This window comes from Ictalurus punctatus, chromosome 8 (assembly GCF_001660625.3).
Source record: "Ictalurus punctatus breed USDA103 chromosome 8, Coco_2.0, whole genome shotgun sequence".
NCBI classification, from domain to species: domain Eukaryota; kingdom Metazoa; phylum Chordata; class Actinopteri; order Siluriformes; family Ictaluridae; genus Ictalurus; species Ictalurus punctatus.
Window position 1 is genome coordinate 14,001,577 of NC_030423.2, and position 14,970 is coordinate 14,016,546.

Consider the following 14,970-nt stretch of genomic DNA (forward strand, 5'->3'; position numbering starts at 1 on the left):
ATCAGGAAAACAGTACAAAAAAAAGAAGAAAAAAACCTTCTCTCATCTCAGTCCTTCTACAAATTAATTGTAGGTTTCTGTATTTATTCAAGCAGCCAGATTGATATATCACAACAACAGTTATAATTTCTTAATTAAACCAAACCAGGTTAAAGCTCATTCTCAGGCATAACTGAAGTTGATTTTCTGAATATTTTGCTCCATGACAGAGTAGTTACTATGCAGTACAGCAACATTTTAAATCACTGTTGTGGCACTTGCTATAGAGGCATCATACTATGATTGAAAAATGTTGTACACCTCTCCTAGAATATTTTACTTCATTGAACTTGGACAATGACATTCAAGGTATCAACATTTTATGGATACATGATGAATCTGTACTTGAGATGAAGCCCAGAGAAACACATGACTTACTGCTCCTGCTCGACCAAGATAGTGTCATTATTTTCCAGGGCAATTGAGAGGGAATTGAAGTATCCTTCAAAATAACACCTGCTGACTCAAGCCTTTACTTTTCCCTTATTACAGTGTCAAAATCCCTCACACACCCTGGGCTTCATCAAAAGGGCAGTTCAGTGGAGGACACTGAATATAATGTCATGAACTTAAAAAGGCTAAAACTGTGCCCTGATCTTACTATAATATATGGATTAGTTAAAATAATTCTTAATTTGACAGTTCAGCAAAAATCTGGTTACATCTAACCAGTTAATTATTAAAAAATAATTAACTGAAACATTAACTTAATTTACAGCAAACAGTGAGAAAATTTGTTAGTTAGAACTAGTTCTTAATCCCAGTCAGAGTCATGATGAAACTGGGCATAAGGTGAGAATACACCCTTGATGATACACCAGTCTGTCACAGGGCACCATGCACACTAGAGGTGTAACTGAACATTGAACAGCTAATGAGTCTTAAAGGAAAGCATTTTGGACTTGCAGTATGTATCTAAAATTCGTAGATATTATATGCAGATCCTGGCAACCCTGATCAAGGACCTTTTTTGGGTTTTTTTTTTTGTTTGTTTTTTTGTTTTGTTTTTTACAAATATCAATAACATGACACTATTAAGAGATTCGGCTTTAGCCACACTGCCACACTAAGCTCCAAAATAAAACTCTCTAAAAAAATTCTTTTTGAGGCTTTCCACAAAAATAATAATTTAATTAATGTTTATATATATATATATATATATATATATATATATATATATATATATATATATATATATATATATATTTATATATATATATATATATATATATATATATATATATAACTTGTGTGGTAATAGTGCATTAGGAAAATAAATTGTACTCAAAAATTCATACAGGTATTATAATGACATGTTGCTTAAAGGATCCATCCTATATAACTTGCAGCAACACTGCAAATGCATCCCAGTGAACGCTTCTGATCTTTCCTGAATGTAACAAAACAAAAAAAATAAAGTAAATCAAATAAAATATTATTAGATGTCTGTTGTTGTGAATTGTAGCCTAAATAACAGTTTCTTGAATTAGAAAACACACTGTTGTTAGACAAAAGCTGTCCAGAATGTTGTTTGGTTCAGGAGTTGTATAAAGTTATATAATGTAAATTGATATTTGTTGGTATTTGTGAATGAAAATGACTTCTACCGACCATGCCTCCTCCTTCCTCCTTTAGACATGCTTTCTTTTGGGAGGTGAAAGGAAACTGAAGGGCCCAGAGGAAACCCATATGGACATGAGAGAACATACAGTTCAAGATCAAACCAGGGACTCTGGAGCTGTGAGGCAGCCATGCTACCCACTGCACCACAGTGTCACCTTAATGTAGGCCATATTGTTTTTTATTATTTTCTTGTAAACCTCCCTCAGTTGTATACTCAGTATGTGGTATTTCTTTTAGTGTGGTTCTTCCATCCACTTTTCTGCTCCAGGGAGCATGTCACACTTTGACTCCACTTCTTCCTGTTCTTTGTCCTTTGAGCCACAAAACCATAGTACATTCAGTTTCAACTAGAGAACAAAAATCCCCTTTGTTTCATGATTTCTCTTTTATTGTAAAATTCCAATTCACTTATAGACCTAATTATTTAAAATTATTCAGACTAGTCAATCAAATAATTCCACAAGAACAGTCAAAAAACATGTGCCTTTCACTGCACATTTTCTTTGGGTATTTTGTTTGTTGTTTTATTTTTTACATTTACACTTTTTTGGTAGACACTTTTATCCAAAGTGACATACAAGGCAAAGCCTTGGGCCCAACAGCAACAGCCATGACAGTGCTAATATGAACTCACAATCTCATGCCTTAATGACTGATTGCCTGAACCACTGCTGTCAGCCTGACAGTCCATTAAAACAAATGACAACACACACAACAGAGGTGATTGGGAAACCCATATATCATTGTGAGCTAGAGGGTGTATCAAAATGGAGTAAATATTTTTTCTCATGAAGTTGTATCAAGAGGTCCGATTATGTAAAAAACCTGTCTCTGGGGCAATTGTGTCAGATATTATCATGGGTGTAATAATAATCATCGCTGTATACAACTAAACTGCATCAGGATAGGAAACGCTTGTCACATCAAAAGGAGGAAAGACAGATGCTTTTGTCCTTTCCTGTGAGACTCCAACCACAAACAGGATATGACACGGCTGGAAAACAATCCTCAGTTCATCTCTGCCCTGCTAAGCAGTGCTTTAGAAGGTCCACCCTTAGGGTATTATGGGGCCATTTTGAGAGAAAGAGAGAGACAGAGAGAGATACTCTCATCAGCATGGCTAGAAAGGAAATGTATCATGTCTCCTACTGAGACTGGCATGCTGAATTATGACAAATTATGCATCTTCAGTTTATGATGTGAAATTTAATGGAAAAACCCAGCTGTCAGAGCAAATTAGTGTGAATTTTTCAAGACCACATCTGCTAAGCAAAGATGGAATATGTATCTAAAGATGCATCATAAGCTACTGTCCTGAGCTCTGTTTATACAGGATAGAGTCATTCAGGATAAAAAGATGATTGTGCATCCCATAAACCTCTCTATATCAGCTGTCCCTATTACAAGTGAACTGCAGATTTATCAGTCTATGTGTTATTCTGTGAAAAGAGTGATGGCACTGGCAAAAACCAATACTTAATTTATGAATTTCAGATTTGGTGCTTGCAATATGCAATTCATCAACAGGAATCAGTCCCTATAGATGAGATATAGAAGCTGAACATCCACCACTACAACATTTTGCCTCTTAGATGAGCAATCACACTCCCTCTTGGAACTGCTGTATTAGCATACTGTGCATTTACCCTTTTCCCTCTGCCTCCATCTGTGTGAGGAGCTCATATTGAAAAATTCATGAGGATGAGGTCTCAACCCAGCCAGAATTATTATAGATGATCAACAGAAACATACTAAACATAGCCCTCAGCACATTTTATAAATTGCCAGTGCTTTAATGGATATAATGCAGATTATATTATTTCACAAAAATGTAATTATTACAAATGTTCTAATTTTTTTTTATTTTAAATGATAAAATATTAAATTGTCTAAGTTCTCTAAATGTATAATTGACATTATAGTTAGAACAAAGCAGTAAGCCTTATAGAGCCATAAAAAAAATTGTAGTTTGAACAAATATTCTTTATATCTTTCATATATTTCAATCAAATTGAGAAATAGGTGGGGATTCAAACAGGGTGTAACATGAAACTGTCTCACTGTCAAGATTTGTTTTCATGTAATCTTAAAGAATGTGCCTTATTTACCTCCAGTGTAAAGATTTATCAGTGCACTTAAGCCACCTTCAAAATTACCTTTCACATCTGAGTAACTAATGGCATGAGGGAATAATAAAGTGCATTTTGCAGCTTGCTTATTTCAGCACACTCTCAGTAGCATGTTATTTTCAGCCTGTGCAGGACCTGATGGTCATACATAAATCCTACACTTAGGTGCATAGCTATCTACAGTATGTATGCTGGAGACATGTTAAGTAGCCTTTGTGGCCTCAATGTGCCTACAAGAAAATGTAGTTCTTTATTTACTAGTGCTATGTGAAAGAGATAACATTGAATATAAGTTTATTGCATAATTACCTAAGTATATAGACTATGTAGAATATATACAATTATATAATATGTTTTTGTAAATGGATATACAGTACTTACATGATTTATAGAACAATATTATACGTAATATTACAGTTAATGAGATTTTCACATCTTTAAGTGTGCCCAGTACTGACAAAGACTCCCTGTTTTAATAAAAGTAATATAATGGCATTTCCTGCAGTGAGGCTCACGAGCAATATCAATCAACAGTCAAGGCCATTAACACTATGTATGCTTTGAGGCCACTGTAGGAATTTCCATGTGCTTTTAAAGTGTCAAATGATAGTAGTCGCTTAGATAATTTCTTGCACATGAATATAAAACTGAATGGCTCATTCAATATTTTATCAATCCATATACCTGAATGAGTCTGCAACCATGGGATTTATTATTATAGGCTGGTTATTTAACAAAATATTATACTAATGTTGCCATGTTTGTGTTTGCTTGGGTGCTAGTAGAAGTAGCTTCAACCACCAAACTACAGTTAAATGTAAACAGATGCATTAAAACAGATATGATAAAGCTGCTGTTGATGATCTGCTTACATATGTTACATTCATACAACTCCAAAAAAGTTGGGACAGTACTGAAAATGAAAAAAAAAAAGGTGTCAATTGAAAATTCAATTCATCCTGTACTATATTGAAAACATATTATTAACACATTATTTGATGTTTTACTTTGTGAGTTTAATTTATTTTGAAAATATACACTCATTTCAAATCTGATGACTGAAACAAACTCTGTTTGTTGACTGTTTACCATTGTGTAACATCACCTTTTCTTTTAATAACACTTATTAAGTGTTTGGGCACTGAAGACAGTTGGTTAAGTTTTACAAGCAGAATTTTCCCCCATTCATCCATTATGCATTTCTTCAGCTGTGCAACTGTACGGGGTTTTCGTTGCCTTATTTGTGCTTCATAATGCACCACACATTCTCAATCTGAGAAAGGTCAGGACTGGTGTTAATGTATGGGTTCTGCTTTGCATTGTAAATTCTTAACTCACATCTGTGGATGCAGCGGTGAATGGTGTTGGCTGACAAAATTTTACCAAAGTATTCCCCAGCCCATGTCAGGATAACCATTACAGACTCATGACGGTTTTTAAGACAGTGACGTTTGAGGGATCAGAGATCACAAACATTCAGAGGTGGTTTTTACCACTTTATGCACTGAGATTTGACCGGATTCCTTGAATCTTTTAATTATATTGTGCACTGTAGAAGGTGAAATGCCCAAAATCCTACCGATTTGTCTTTGGGGAATGTTCTTCTCAAAGTGTTGGATTATTAGCTGATGCATCTGTTACCAGATTGGTGAGCCTCAACCCATGCCTTGCTCTTGAAAGACTATACCTTTTTTGGAGGCTTCTTATATACTATGATTAGACAATTGCCTCTACCTGTTTCACATCACCTTCTTATTTCAACTTGTCACATCACTATTAGTCCTAAATTGCCCCTGTCACTTTTTTGGAACGTGTTGCATGTATCAATTTCAAAATAAATGTTTACCTTCAAAAAACTATGCAGTTGATTAGGTAAAACATCAAATACCTTGTCATTATATATTTTGTTTCTTTAAATACAAGTCAAAGTACATTTACAAATCACTCTCTCTCCTCTTTGTTTTTATTAGCATTTACCATACTGTCCCAACTTTTTCAGAATTGAGGTTGTATATCCATATTGTATATTCCCTGACATGACATTATATTGTATCAAATGATGCATTTTAAAGTGTTCCCTCTTAGATCAGACTCCATGAGACAGAGAAAAGACCCAAAATGTGTCTCCGGTGGCACCTCTTTCTTCTCTAAGAAAATGGGTTTGAATCCTGCCATAATGTAAGATGTCATTACACTAATGTAGACAGACTCAGCTAGAGTCACCTGTAAGAAGATAAATAAATAGGCATTTTCCCTTGATGCCAAGGTACACAAGGCATGAATAAGAGCAGCTGTGGAAATTTATTTCAGTTATTCCATTAAACAAATGTATTACCCTTTAACAGAACTACACTGAAACGTCTGTCCCCTTCTGTCTACAACTAATTCATAGTTTTGTCCTTCCCAGTTTTATAACACTTGCTCCCATGCTCTCTACTGCAGTAGTATCCCTGCTGTAACATTTAAAATTCTGAACAGGACTGAACTAGCATGCACTGAAATATGAAATTACAGATACATTAGATACAAAATGGCAAAAACCCCTGCACATATTGCTGTATCTTTCAATATGTGCTGTATGTATGATAAAAGCACAAGCCTGGATTGCCTCAGCTGTTGCCAGCAAGATGTCGGCCTAATGAATAATTTATCTACAGATATTGCAAAGAGCTATGTTTCTGCACCCCATGTGCAATGTGAATGAACTATCCCCAGGTGAACAGTGATGGCAGCTGCATGGTGGAGTTGATTGGAAAATGATATCCTCTGAGGAGCCAACATATTACTATGCTGAGTAGTAAACACAGTAAATGACAATAACACAAACCCTGCCATTATTGAGTTCATGTGACTGGCATATTCATCTTGACTGAAGTGGTGGTTAAATACAGTAGTCTCTACATAATGGTGGTTAAACCACTCATGGCTGACACTCTGTACTGCTTACTGTAAATTCACCCACTGCCAGAACATTAGCTCTGCCATTCAACTTTGCCAGTAGGCTGAGTAATTCATTGCACCATGCAATAAATACAGAGGAAAGTGTCTCCGGGTGTAACATAACTAGCACCAAAGAGGGCACTTAACAGCTGCAAGCATATCTTCACAGGTCTGCCTCTCAGTTTCTATTTCTGCGTTTGAGGTTATTATTTTTTTTTACCTGTCAGTGGCTTCCTCCTCAGGGCACTCCTCTGGGTTGCTCTTCAAATTCTCCTGGCTGATCTTGCCATTCTCTTTACTGGCATTAGACGGAGAACTGTTTTTCGGAGATTCCTCGCTGGCCTGGAGGTGCTGGATGATGTTCTGCTGGTGCCATGATTGACTGCCCGTCCTGACATAGACAGGTGTTGAACCAGGGGTAGTTGACAGAATGCTGTGCACTGGGCTGTTGCTTTTACGAAGTCCTCCTCTATCCCGTGAGTGACTCTTTAGGCGGCTCTGGATTGGTGTCCCCCCATGCTCAAATCCCTCTTGCTGAATGTACCCCACATTTCCTGCTGATGTCTGAGTGGAATGACTGAACCAGCGCCAGCGAAGTCTAAGGATTTGTTTTACATCAAATTCCTTCTTCCCTGACACAGACATCCTATATGCCCTCAATGTGGTGTCAGTGGCTCATGGAATCCTGACAATAAGGAGGCAAAGAGCCTGAGTCTTACGTTCAGTAGATTCTCCTTCTTCTTTTGTCTTTGGTTGCTCGTTGTGTTCGGTGAGCGAACAGTGTCTGCAGCTTTTGTCTGAAACCCCCCCTTCCAACTCTGTCTGCTGCTCCTGCTGTTCAGTTATAGCACACACATGATAGACTCTCTGTCTATCGCCTTTTTTCCCTCTCCTCTGCTGTTCTGTGCCTTTCTGCATACACCCATGAACAGACATAGAGGAAATAAACCAAAATGAGAAGCACTTCCAAAAGCCCAGCCCAGTTTCCAACAGCTAATGATGTCGAACAGAAACAGTACCAAATGACAGAACACAGAGGTCAGATCCTACTGAAGTAAATCATTTAGCATGGGAAGGACAGGCAGCAGCGCTATCATCCTCCACAAGGAAGATCCTCTTTTCCTCTAGCTTGCACTCTGCAGGTCTATTTTATGCTCACACACATGCACACGTACACTTGTTTCTCCCCTCTCTCTCTCTCTCTCTCTCTCTCTCTCTCACACACACACACACACACACACACACACACACACACACACAGTACAGTCTTTTCATCTGATGAGGTCTCATGGGACAGAGGCTCAATCTCTCATCACAAGGAAAACATCCAGAAAAAATATATGATTATTCTGTGAACCCCAAACCTCAGCGACAGTTAAACATTAAGTGCAGAGGTTATATGATACCTTTTTTTAAACATAAGGTCCATGGATGTATTTTGGATGTTGGATGGATGAACATCATGGATGTTCATACTGAGTAAGAGACAAATTGCAACATGTAGCTTTAAAGCAGTAGAGCAATGTAATGCCAGAGGCTGTGCTCATCACGATACACTACTTTAATTAAATATTGTAATTCACATGGGCTGAGACAGGCATCCTCACTGAGTTAGTGAATAAGATAAAGTAAATTTTGGAGCAAAGCAGAATATTTGTGGGCTGGTGTTTTTATTTCAAACATGAGTCCAAAAAATACAATTTCTTTGCAGTTAAAATCCCTACATTGCAGGGTCAATACTATATTAATTGTCTGCCTATACAAATGAAAGGTTATGAATGTAATGTGTCATACATGAGGTACTTCACTGAAGTCATTTTCCCACAACTGAACATTTATTTTCTCCAATCCTTATTCTTCTGAGGAGATATTGTTTATTACATGCAGCCTGTTAGGTAAAGAAAGAGAGAGAGAGAGATACAGTATACATACAGGTATAAAGGTATTGACCACTGATACAGATTCATAGTAAATGATTAATTTACTATGTGCTGTGACAAAGTGGACTCTTACTGTGAGGTCTACAAATATGAAAACAGTTTACTTTTTCATATTTTCATGCTGAATAACACTGCCCATGGTGAAGCGTTTCACCTATTCTTATCTTGAGGGGGATAGTGGGACTTTGAGCCACTGGCAAGACTGTGATTATATTTCTATTTTAAAAATGGAAGTCTTGATCACACATACCACACACACACACACATTGGTACGAGTACTCGGAAGAGAGACATCAATGATTGATCGTTAAAACGATGATTGTGCGGTTTTGTTTCTCCATGTTTCTGCTTTTGTTTTGGCAAGTTTTCAGCCATGCAAACAGTAGTAGTATAATAATTACATACTACATTAAACATATTACATACTACAAAAACAGCATACAACTATCATTACGGTGAACGGGGAAAAAGCAGAGAGACGTGCTTTCTCTGCAATAATTTACTGATTTTGGCCAGCGGGTCTTCACATGATGACAATATCCACTTTTTTCCTGAGAAACCAATGAGTGCCACCATGATGGATTACAATTTCAGTTGTACTGTTTTTCTGTTCCGGTCTCTATAAGAATCCTTATTAAAACTGTTTAAAAAGAGCGACTGAATTACTTAGACAGAAACTTTGAATGTTAGTAAGTGTCAAGCTGTGCTGTCATTGACTGCCACAATGTCACGGATTTCCCCTCGCACCGAGTGCCGGAGCACCTGAGCTCCAGCCTGAGACACAGGAGGTGGTCTCCCCTGCAGAGCTCCAGCCAGAGGTCAACGTGGCGACCTCATCTCCAGACATGTTCCAGTCAGAGGCCGATGAGACAGCCCACCAAGCCATGTTCCAGTCAGAGGCCAACAAGACAGCCTACCAAGGCCTCCCGCGCCTGGTTCACGCCTAAGGACTAAGGCGATCATGTCCCATTACAGCCATCTGACCCTGGTGAGCTTGTCACCAACTCACCACCTGCTTTCAACCTGTATGCCCCATTGCTAAGACAATGCCTGCCTCAGATTTATGAGTTCTGTGTGGACATTTATGCTCAGAGGGCCAGGACTGCCGGAGGGGAGTGTTTTTCAGGATTTCCCCTCTGCGACAGCACACACTTCCAGGTTGTCATTAACTGTGTTTACTTTTGACACGTGTGTTTTGTTTTGGTTTCTATCCTGTCTCCACTTCTGTTATGTTATTGGTTCTTTCCTAATGTCTCAGCTTTTTCGTGGTGTGCCCTTTGATTTCATTGTATATTTAAACTCTGTGTGTCTTTTCCATGTGAAATATTGTTTCTGTGTTTTGCCACCAGTACTCTACTGAGTCATTCTGTCCTTTGTTTCTCGTCTCATGGTTTTTGATCCTGTTCCTTGTTTCTCATTTTGCTCCTTGCCTAGCCTAGTTTATTCTGCATATTGCTATTGCCTCACGTTTTGGATTCATCTGCCTGCATCTCATTAAAAGCTTTAACTGCACTTGCATCCATCTCCAACCCTGTTAACATGACACACCTCAGCAGCAATAAACTTTAGGGATTCTTGGAAAATACTTGTTTTGAGCACCAGCAAACCCAAAAAAGAATGTCTGTGTCTGGCACCATATGCCTTGCATTCTATGCCAAATATTGGTGAGAGGAAAAGAGCATGTTTTTTTAAAATATTGAAGTTATAATACCCCCCAAAGGAGGTTTGTGTGCTCTTATTATTTTGTGGACAAAAAGCCCTCTGAGCTTCACCCGGTCTGGAACTGTATCTAGGATATGAAGGCCCACCTGTTACCAAGTGGCAAAAGCTAGTTACTCAGTCAGAAAGCTAGTTACTATCAATGCCATCAGAGAAACCGAAGTAGTTAATTATATCAACGTAGCTAACCTACCCAGTTAAACTTTTACAGGTGAGGCACTGTCAAAAGATGGCTATCATGACACTGTAAAGTGTCAGCACTATGCATTTTTTAGCCATTTTCACACGTTTAACATCACATTATTAGCTAATAACATATGCTAATTTGGCTGTAAATACCGGAGACCAGAAATGTAAAACAGGCTTCCGGCGTGAGCTAGGCAAGACTTCCACGTTCAGGAAAATGGTGGATATGATGCTTTGCAGAAGCAAAGGACGTCCATGTTACATACAGTATATGAACATAGACAACAATGTAGTTCTCCTAAGTAATTACCTAGGCAAAACGACCAAAATGTCCATCCCTAATAAATAAATAAATAAATAAATAAATAAATAAATAAATAAATGTGTGCGTTTAAAATGTATTAGTTAGGATGCAGTGTTAAATGTAAAGAAATGTAAATAAAAACAGAATGCAATGATTTATAAATCTCATAAACCAATGTTATTCACAACAGAACATAGAAAGCATATCAAATGTTTAAACTGAGTAAATGTACTATTTATAAAAAATATTTTTAAAAATATGAGGTCATTTTGAATTTGATGGCCGTGACACGTCTCAAAAACGTTGTGACGGGGCAACAAAAGGCTGGAAAAGTAAGAGTTACTAAAAAGAAATAGCTGGAGGTTAATAATTGACAACAGGTCAGTAACATGATTGGGTATAAAAAGAGAGCCAGAGTCTTTCAGAGGTAAAGATGGGCAGAGGTTCACCAATCTGCGAAAAACTGTGTTTACAATTTGTGGAACAATTTCAGAATAATGTTCCTCAATGTAAAATCGAATATCTCATCATCTACAGTACATATAATCATCAAAAGATTCTGAGAATCTGGAGAAATCTCTGTGCGCAAGGGACAAGGGTGAAAATCAGTATTGCGTGCCCTTGATCTTCGGGCCCTCAGGTGGCACTGCATTAAATACAGGCATGAGTCTGTAATGGAAATCACTGCATGGGCTCAGAAACACCTCCAGAAGTCATTGTCTGAACACAGTTCACCATGCCATCCACAAATGCTGCTTAAAGCTCTATCATGCAAAGAAGAAGCCATATGTGAACATGATCCAGAAACGCCGCTGCCTTCTCTGGGCCAAAGCTCATTTAAAAACGGACTGAGGCAAAGTGGATAACTGTTCTGTGGTCAGACGAATCTAAATTTGAAATTCTTTTTTGAAACCATGGATGCTGTCTCCTCCAAACTAAAGAGGACTAAAGAGGAGAGGGACCATCCAACTTTTTAATCAGTGCTCAGTTCAAAAGCCTACATCTCTGATGGTATGGGGGTGTGTTAATTCCTTTGAAATGGGCAGCTTGCACATCTGGAAAGACACCATCAATGCTGAAAGGTATATACAGGTTTTATATAATTATACCTAATGTTTAATTTGTTTTATATATATATATATATATATATATATATATATATATATATATATATATATATATATAGATAGATAGATAGATAGATAGATAGATAGATAGATAGATAGATAGATAGGATGGGTATTTTGGTCATATTTAGGTTCTATATTTTTTATTATTGTACCCATTAAAGGACTGGCATATGCTGCTTCATCTTGAACCCAGGTTTTATATAATATAGACAGACTTTCAAGGAGAGGTGTGACTTACAGTTCTCCATTTCTCCATGTAGTCTGAGATTCAGGATTTTCCGTTCATTTTAATCATATCCGAAGTAACTAGAAAATTGCTACTTGAGTAGTTTTCTCATTAGATACACTATTGGATAGATCACTCTTACTCAAGTGATTTTTTAACATTATTTTACTGTTACTTGAATAAAATTTTATATACGTACACACACACACACACACACACACACACACATATGTATGTGTGTGTGTGTGTGTATAATATTTTATAAACCTGTAATATAGGTAATGAGGGAAGACACTCTGTTGTTGACACAATGTTGACACATTGTTGTGTTAAGAGTAAAACAATTTGAGATACATTGTTATAGGAACACAGTTAACTTTAGGGTGTTAAAGGCTGTCCATGCTGCATCTCACAATTATTTTTATTTTAAAACAGTACAGACCATCCTATCTTATTCCTTACTTAGACAATAATGTTATGGAATTCTCGAGTATGATTGGTCAGAAGGTGTTTAATTTTCTGCATTGCTGTGATATAGTGTTTGCTGCAAGTCAAATCAGAGGTATACACTCACCGTCCACTTTAACAGGAACACCCCCACACATTCATGCACTTATCTAATCAGCCAATAAGGTAGCAGCAATGCAATGCATATAAAAACATATAGATTCAGGTCAAGCACTTCAGTTATTGTTCACATCAAATGTTCACAGCTAAGATTTTTTTTTTCATGAGCTAGTTCAAGGACATATTTAGCACTAAATTGCATGTGGGATGTTATAACAAAAAAAGAATGGTTTATTTAAAATTAGTCTACAATAGGTAAGCAAAACAACTCTGAAGTACATATATTGTGCAAAGCTTAGACAAAATTATCAGCAGGAAATGCAAATTAAAATTGCTAAAACAAGCAAGGATTTGACATTTTTTAGTAAATTGTGTCAAACTCAAAGACATATTTGCCTCATTGCAAGATAGTAAGACTATTGTGGTGATGGAAAAGATCTGTTCTTGACTGACATATTCCAAAGCACAAATTACAGAAAGCAATTAATATTACTCACTTTTACAGAGCAAGAGCACAGAACAATATGCTCTGAGTGCTATGATGATCAATTTGCTGATATTTCATGGTGTGAAAATAAAAAACCTTTCTGTGAACTAGTTGTGCATTGTTATGATTGGTCAGAACTTTTGGATGTTAATAACAACTTTATAAAAACATTTTTGCTATATTGTATTGTATATTATATGTTGTGCTAGCTAATTAGTTGTTGGGGACATCACTTTTTGTGTGATATGTGCTAGCAGAGAGAAGCTACTAATATATGCGCCCCTCAATATATTAACATATTATGTATTGTATATGGCACGGTAGTACATAAAAACATATCCTTAGTTCAGGACTTCTATTCTCAAAGTAATCAGTGTCACACTGAATTTAAGTTACCTGCAATGACATAGCTTACTACTGCTAACTAGAACAGACAAAAATACTGTTCCAGAGAAAGAGACATCTTTGAAGCCTTTTTTAAATCATACTTTTATATATATATATATATATATATATATATATATATATATATATATATATATATATTATATATATATATATATATATATATATACGAGCAAGGTATGGCATTTTTACCACTACTGTATAATGCTACAGTATGATTTATGTTCTGAAAGCACAGTGAAAGTAAGGAGCAGTGAAATGCAACTGTTCATTTCTGATACACCAGTGTTTCACAAATAAATGCTGTCCTATGTACACCATCTAATGTACACATTACATTAGAAAAATATTTAGGCACAATTGTATGATTTAAATAAAATTATGTATTCCATATTCATTGTAGTATTCAATCTATCTGTAATAGGTCTTGAATATTTTAAATTTAGGTCAAAATAGTTATCTATATAATACTCATATGAAAAGCAGCAGAACTCATATTGTAAAATATCTATAATATATTGCCTATTATTTAATAGATTCAATACATTCAATGTAATAAATATTTATGTGAGCAATGCTATATAATCTGTAAATGCTATTGCTTTTTGTTACTGAACTGCCGCCAGACAAAGACAGCTCTGTGATTATTGGAAATAGGTGGCGGACATGTTTCGCAAATGAAGAGATGCATTTTATACTGTTTTCCAAAATACTTTATATTATCTTCCAGAATAAACTAAGTGTGAACCAAGTCCTGGATATTATGTTTTTCACACTGATTTTTTTTTTTTAAATAACACTAAAAAATTTATTAATTTTATTTCACATTATTGAATGTTTTCAGAAACATGACAATTATATCAATCATTGAAGTTTCATTTATTCATGTGATAAATTACTAATCACTTAATGTGTTGTCATTCATATTACACAGTAAGATACTATTAAAAAGGAAAGGGGTCTTACCTTCCAAATGTAACAAGAAAATGTATCTGTCAGTAAGTAGCCTATACATATGCCTATATTTTTATTAACAGTACACCATGTCTATCTATCTAATGAAAATAAACTTTTCTTCAATTTAAGTAAATCTTTCTTCTTTATATCCCTCTGTGGTAACACAGACTAGAAAGCATTTCCCTCCCGGTAGAAACTGGGTTCTTCCCTCCACACTGGTCTTATTGGTCGAGTCCAGGCAATCAGGAAACCTAGCATCATTTCCCGTTTCCTTGGCTTACGTAACATTTCATAAGTGAGTTAGGATGTTTGTTTTTA

The 14,970-nt window shown here is 36.2% G+C and overlaps 1 protein-coding gene across 3 annotated transcripts in view; it reads right to left on the minus strand.

The window, feature by feature from the left end:
* klhl4 (kelch-like family member 4) overlaps positions 1–14,907 on the minus strand; it is a 40,707-nt gene extending 25,800 nt beyond the window's left edge. The window contains exon 1 of one of the 3 annotated variants that reach the window (XM_053682123.1): positions 14,662–14,907. Coding sequence is in view for 2 of the 3 variants with exons in the window: in XM_017474085.2 (XP_017329574.1) it covers positions 6,952–7,376 (425 nt within the window). In the remaining variant the exon portion in view is untranslated. Of the gene's footprint in view, positions 1–6,951; positions 7,903–14,661 lie in introns of those variants that run through there. The other 2 variants (XM_017474085.2, XM_017474086.3) reach the window with 2 other exon arrangements.
* Positions 14,908–14,970: the final 63 nt, after the last annotated feature.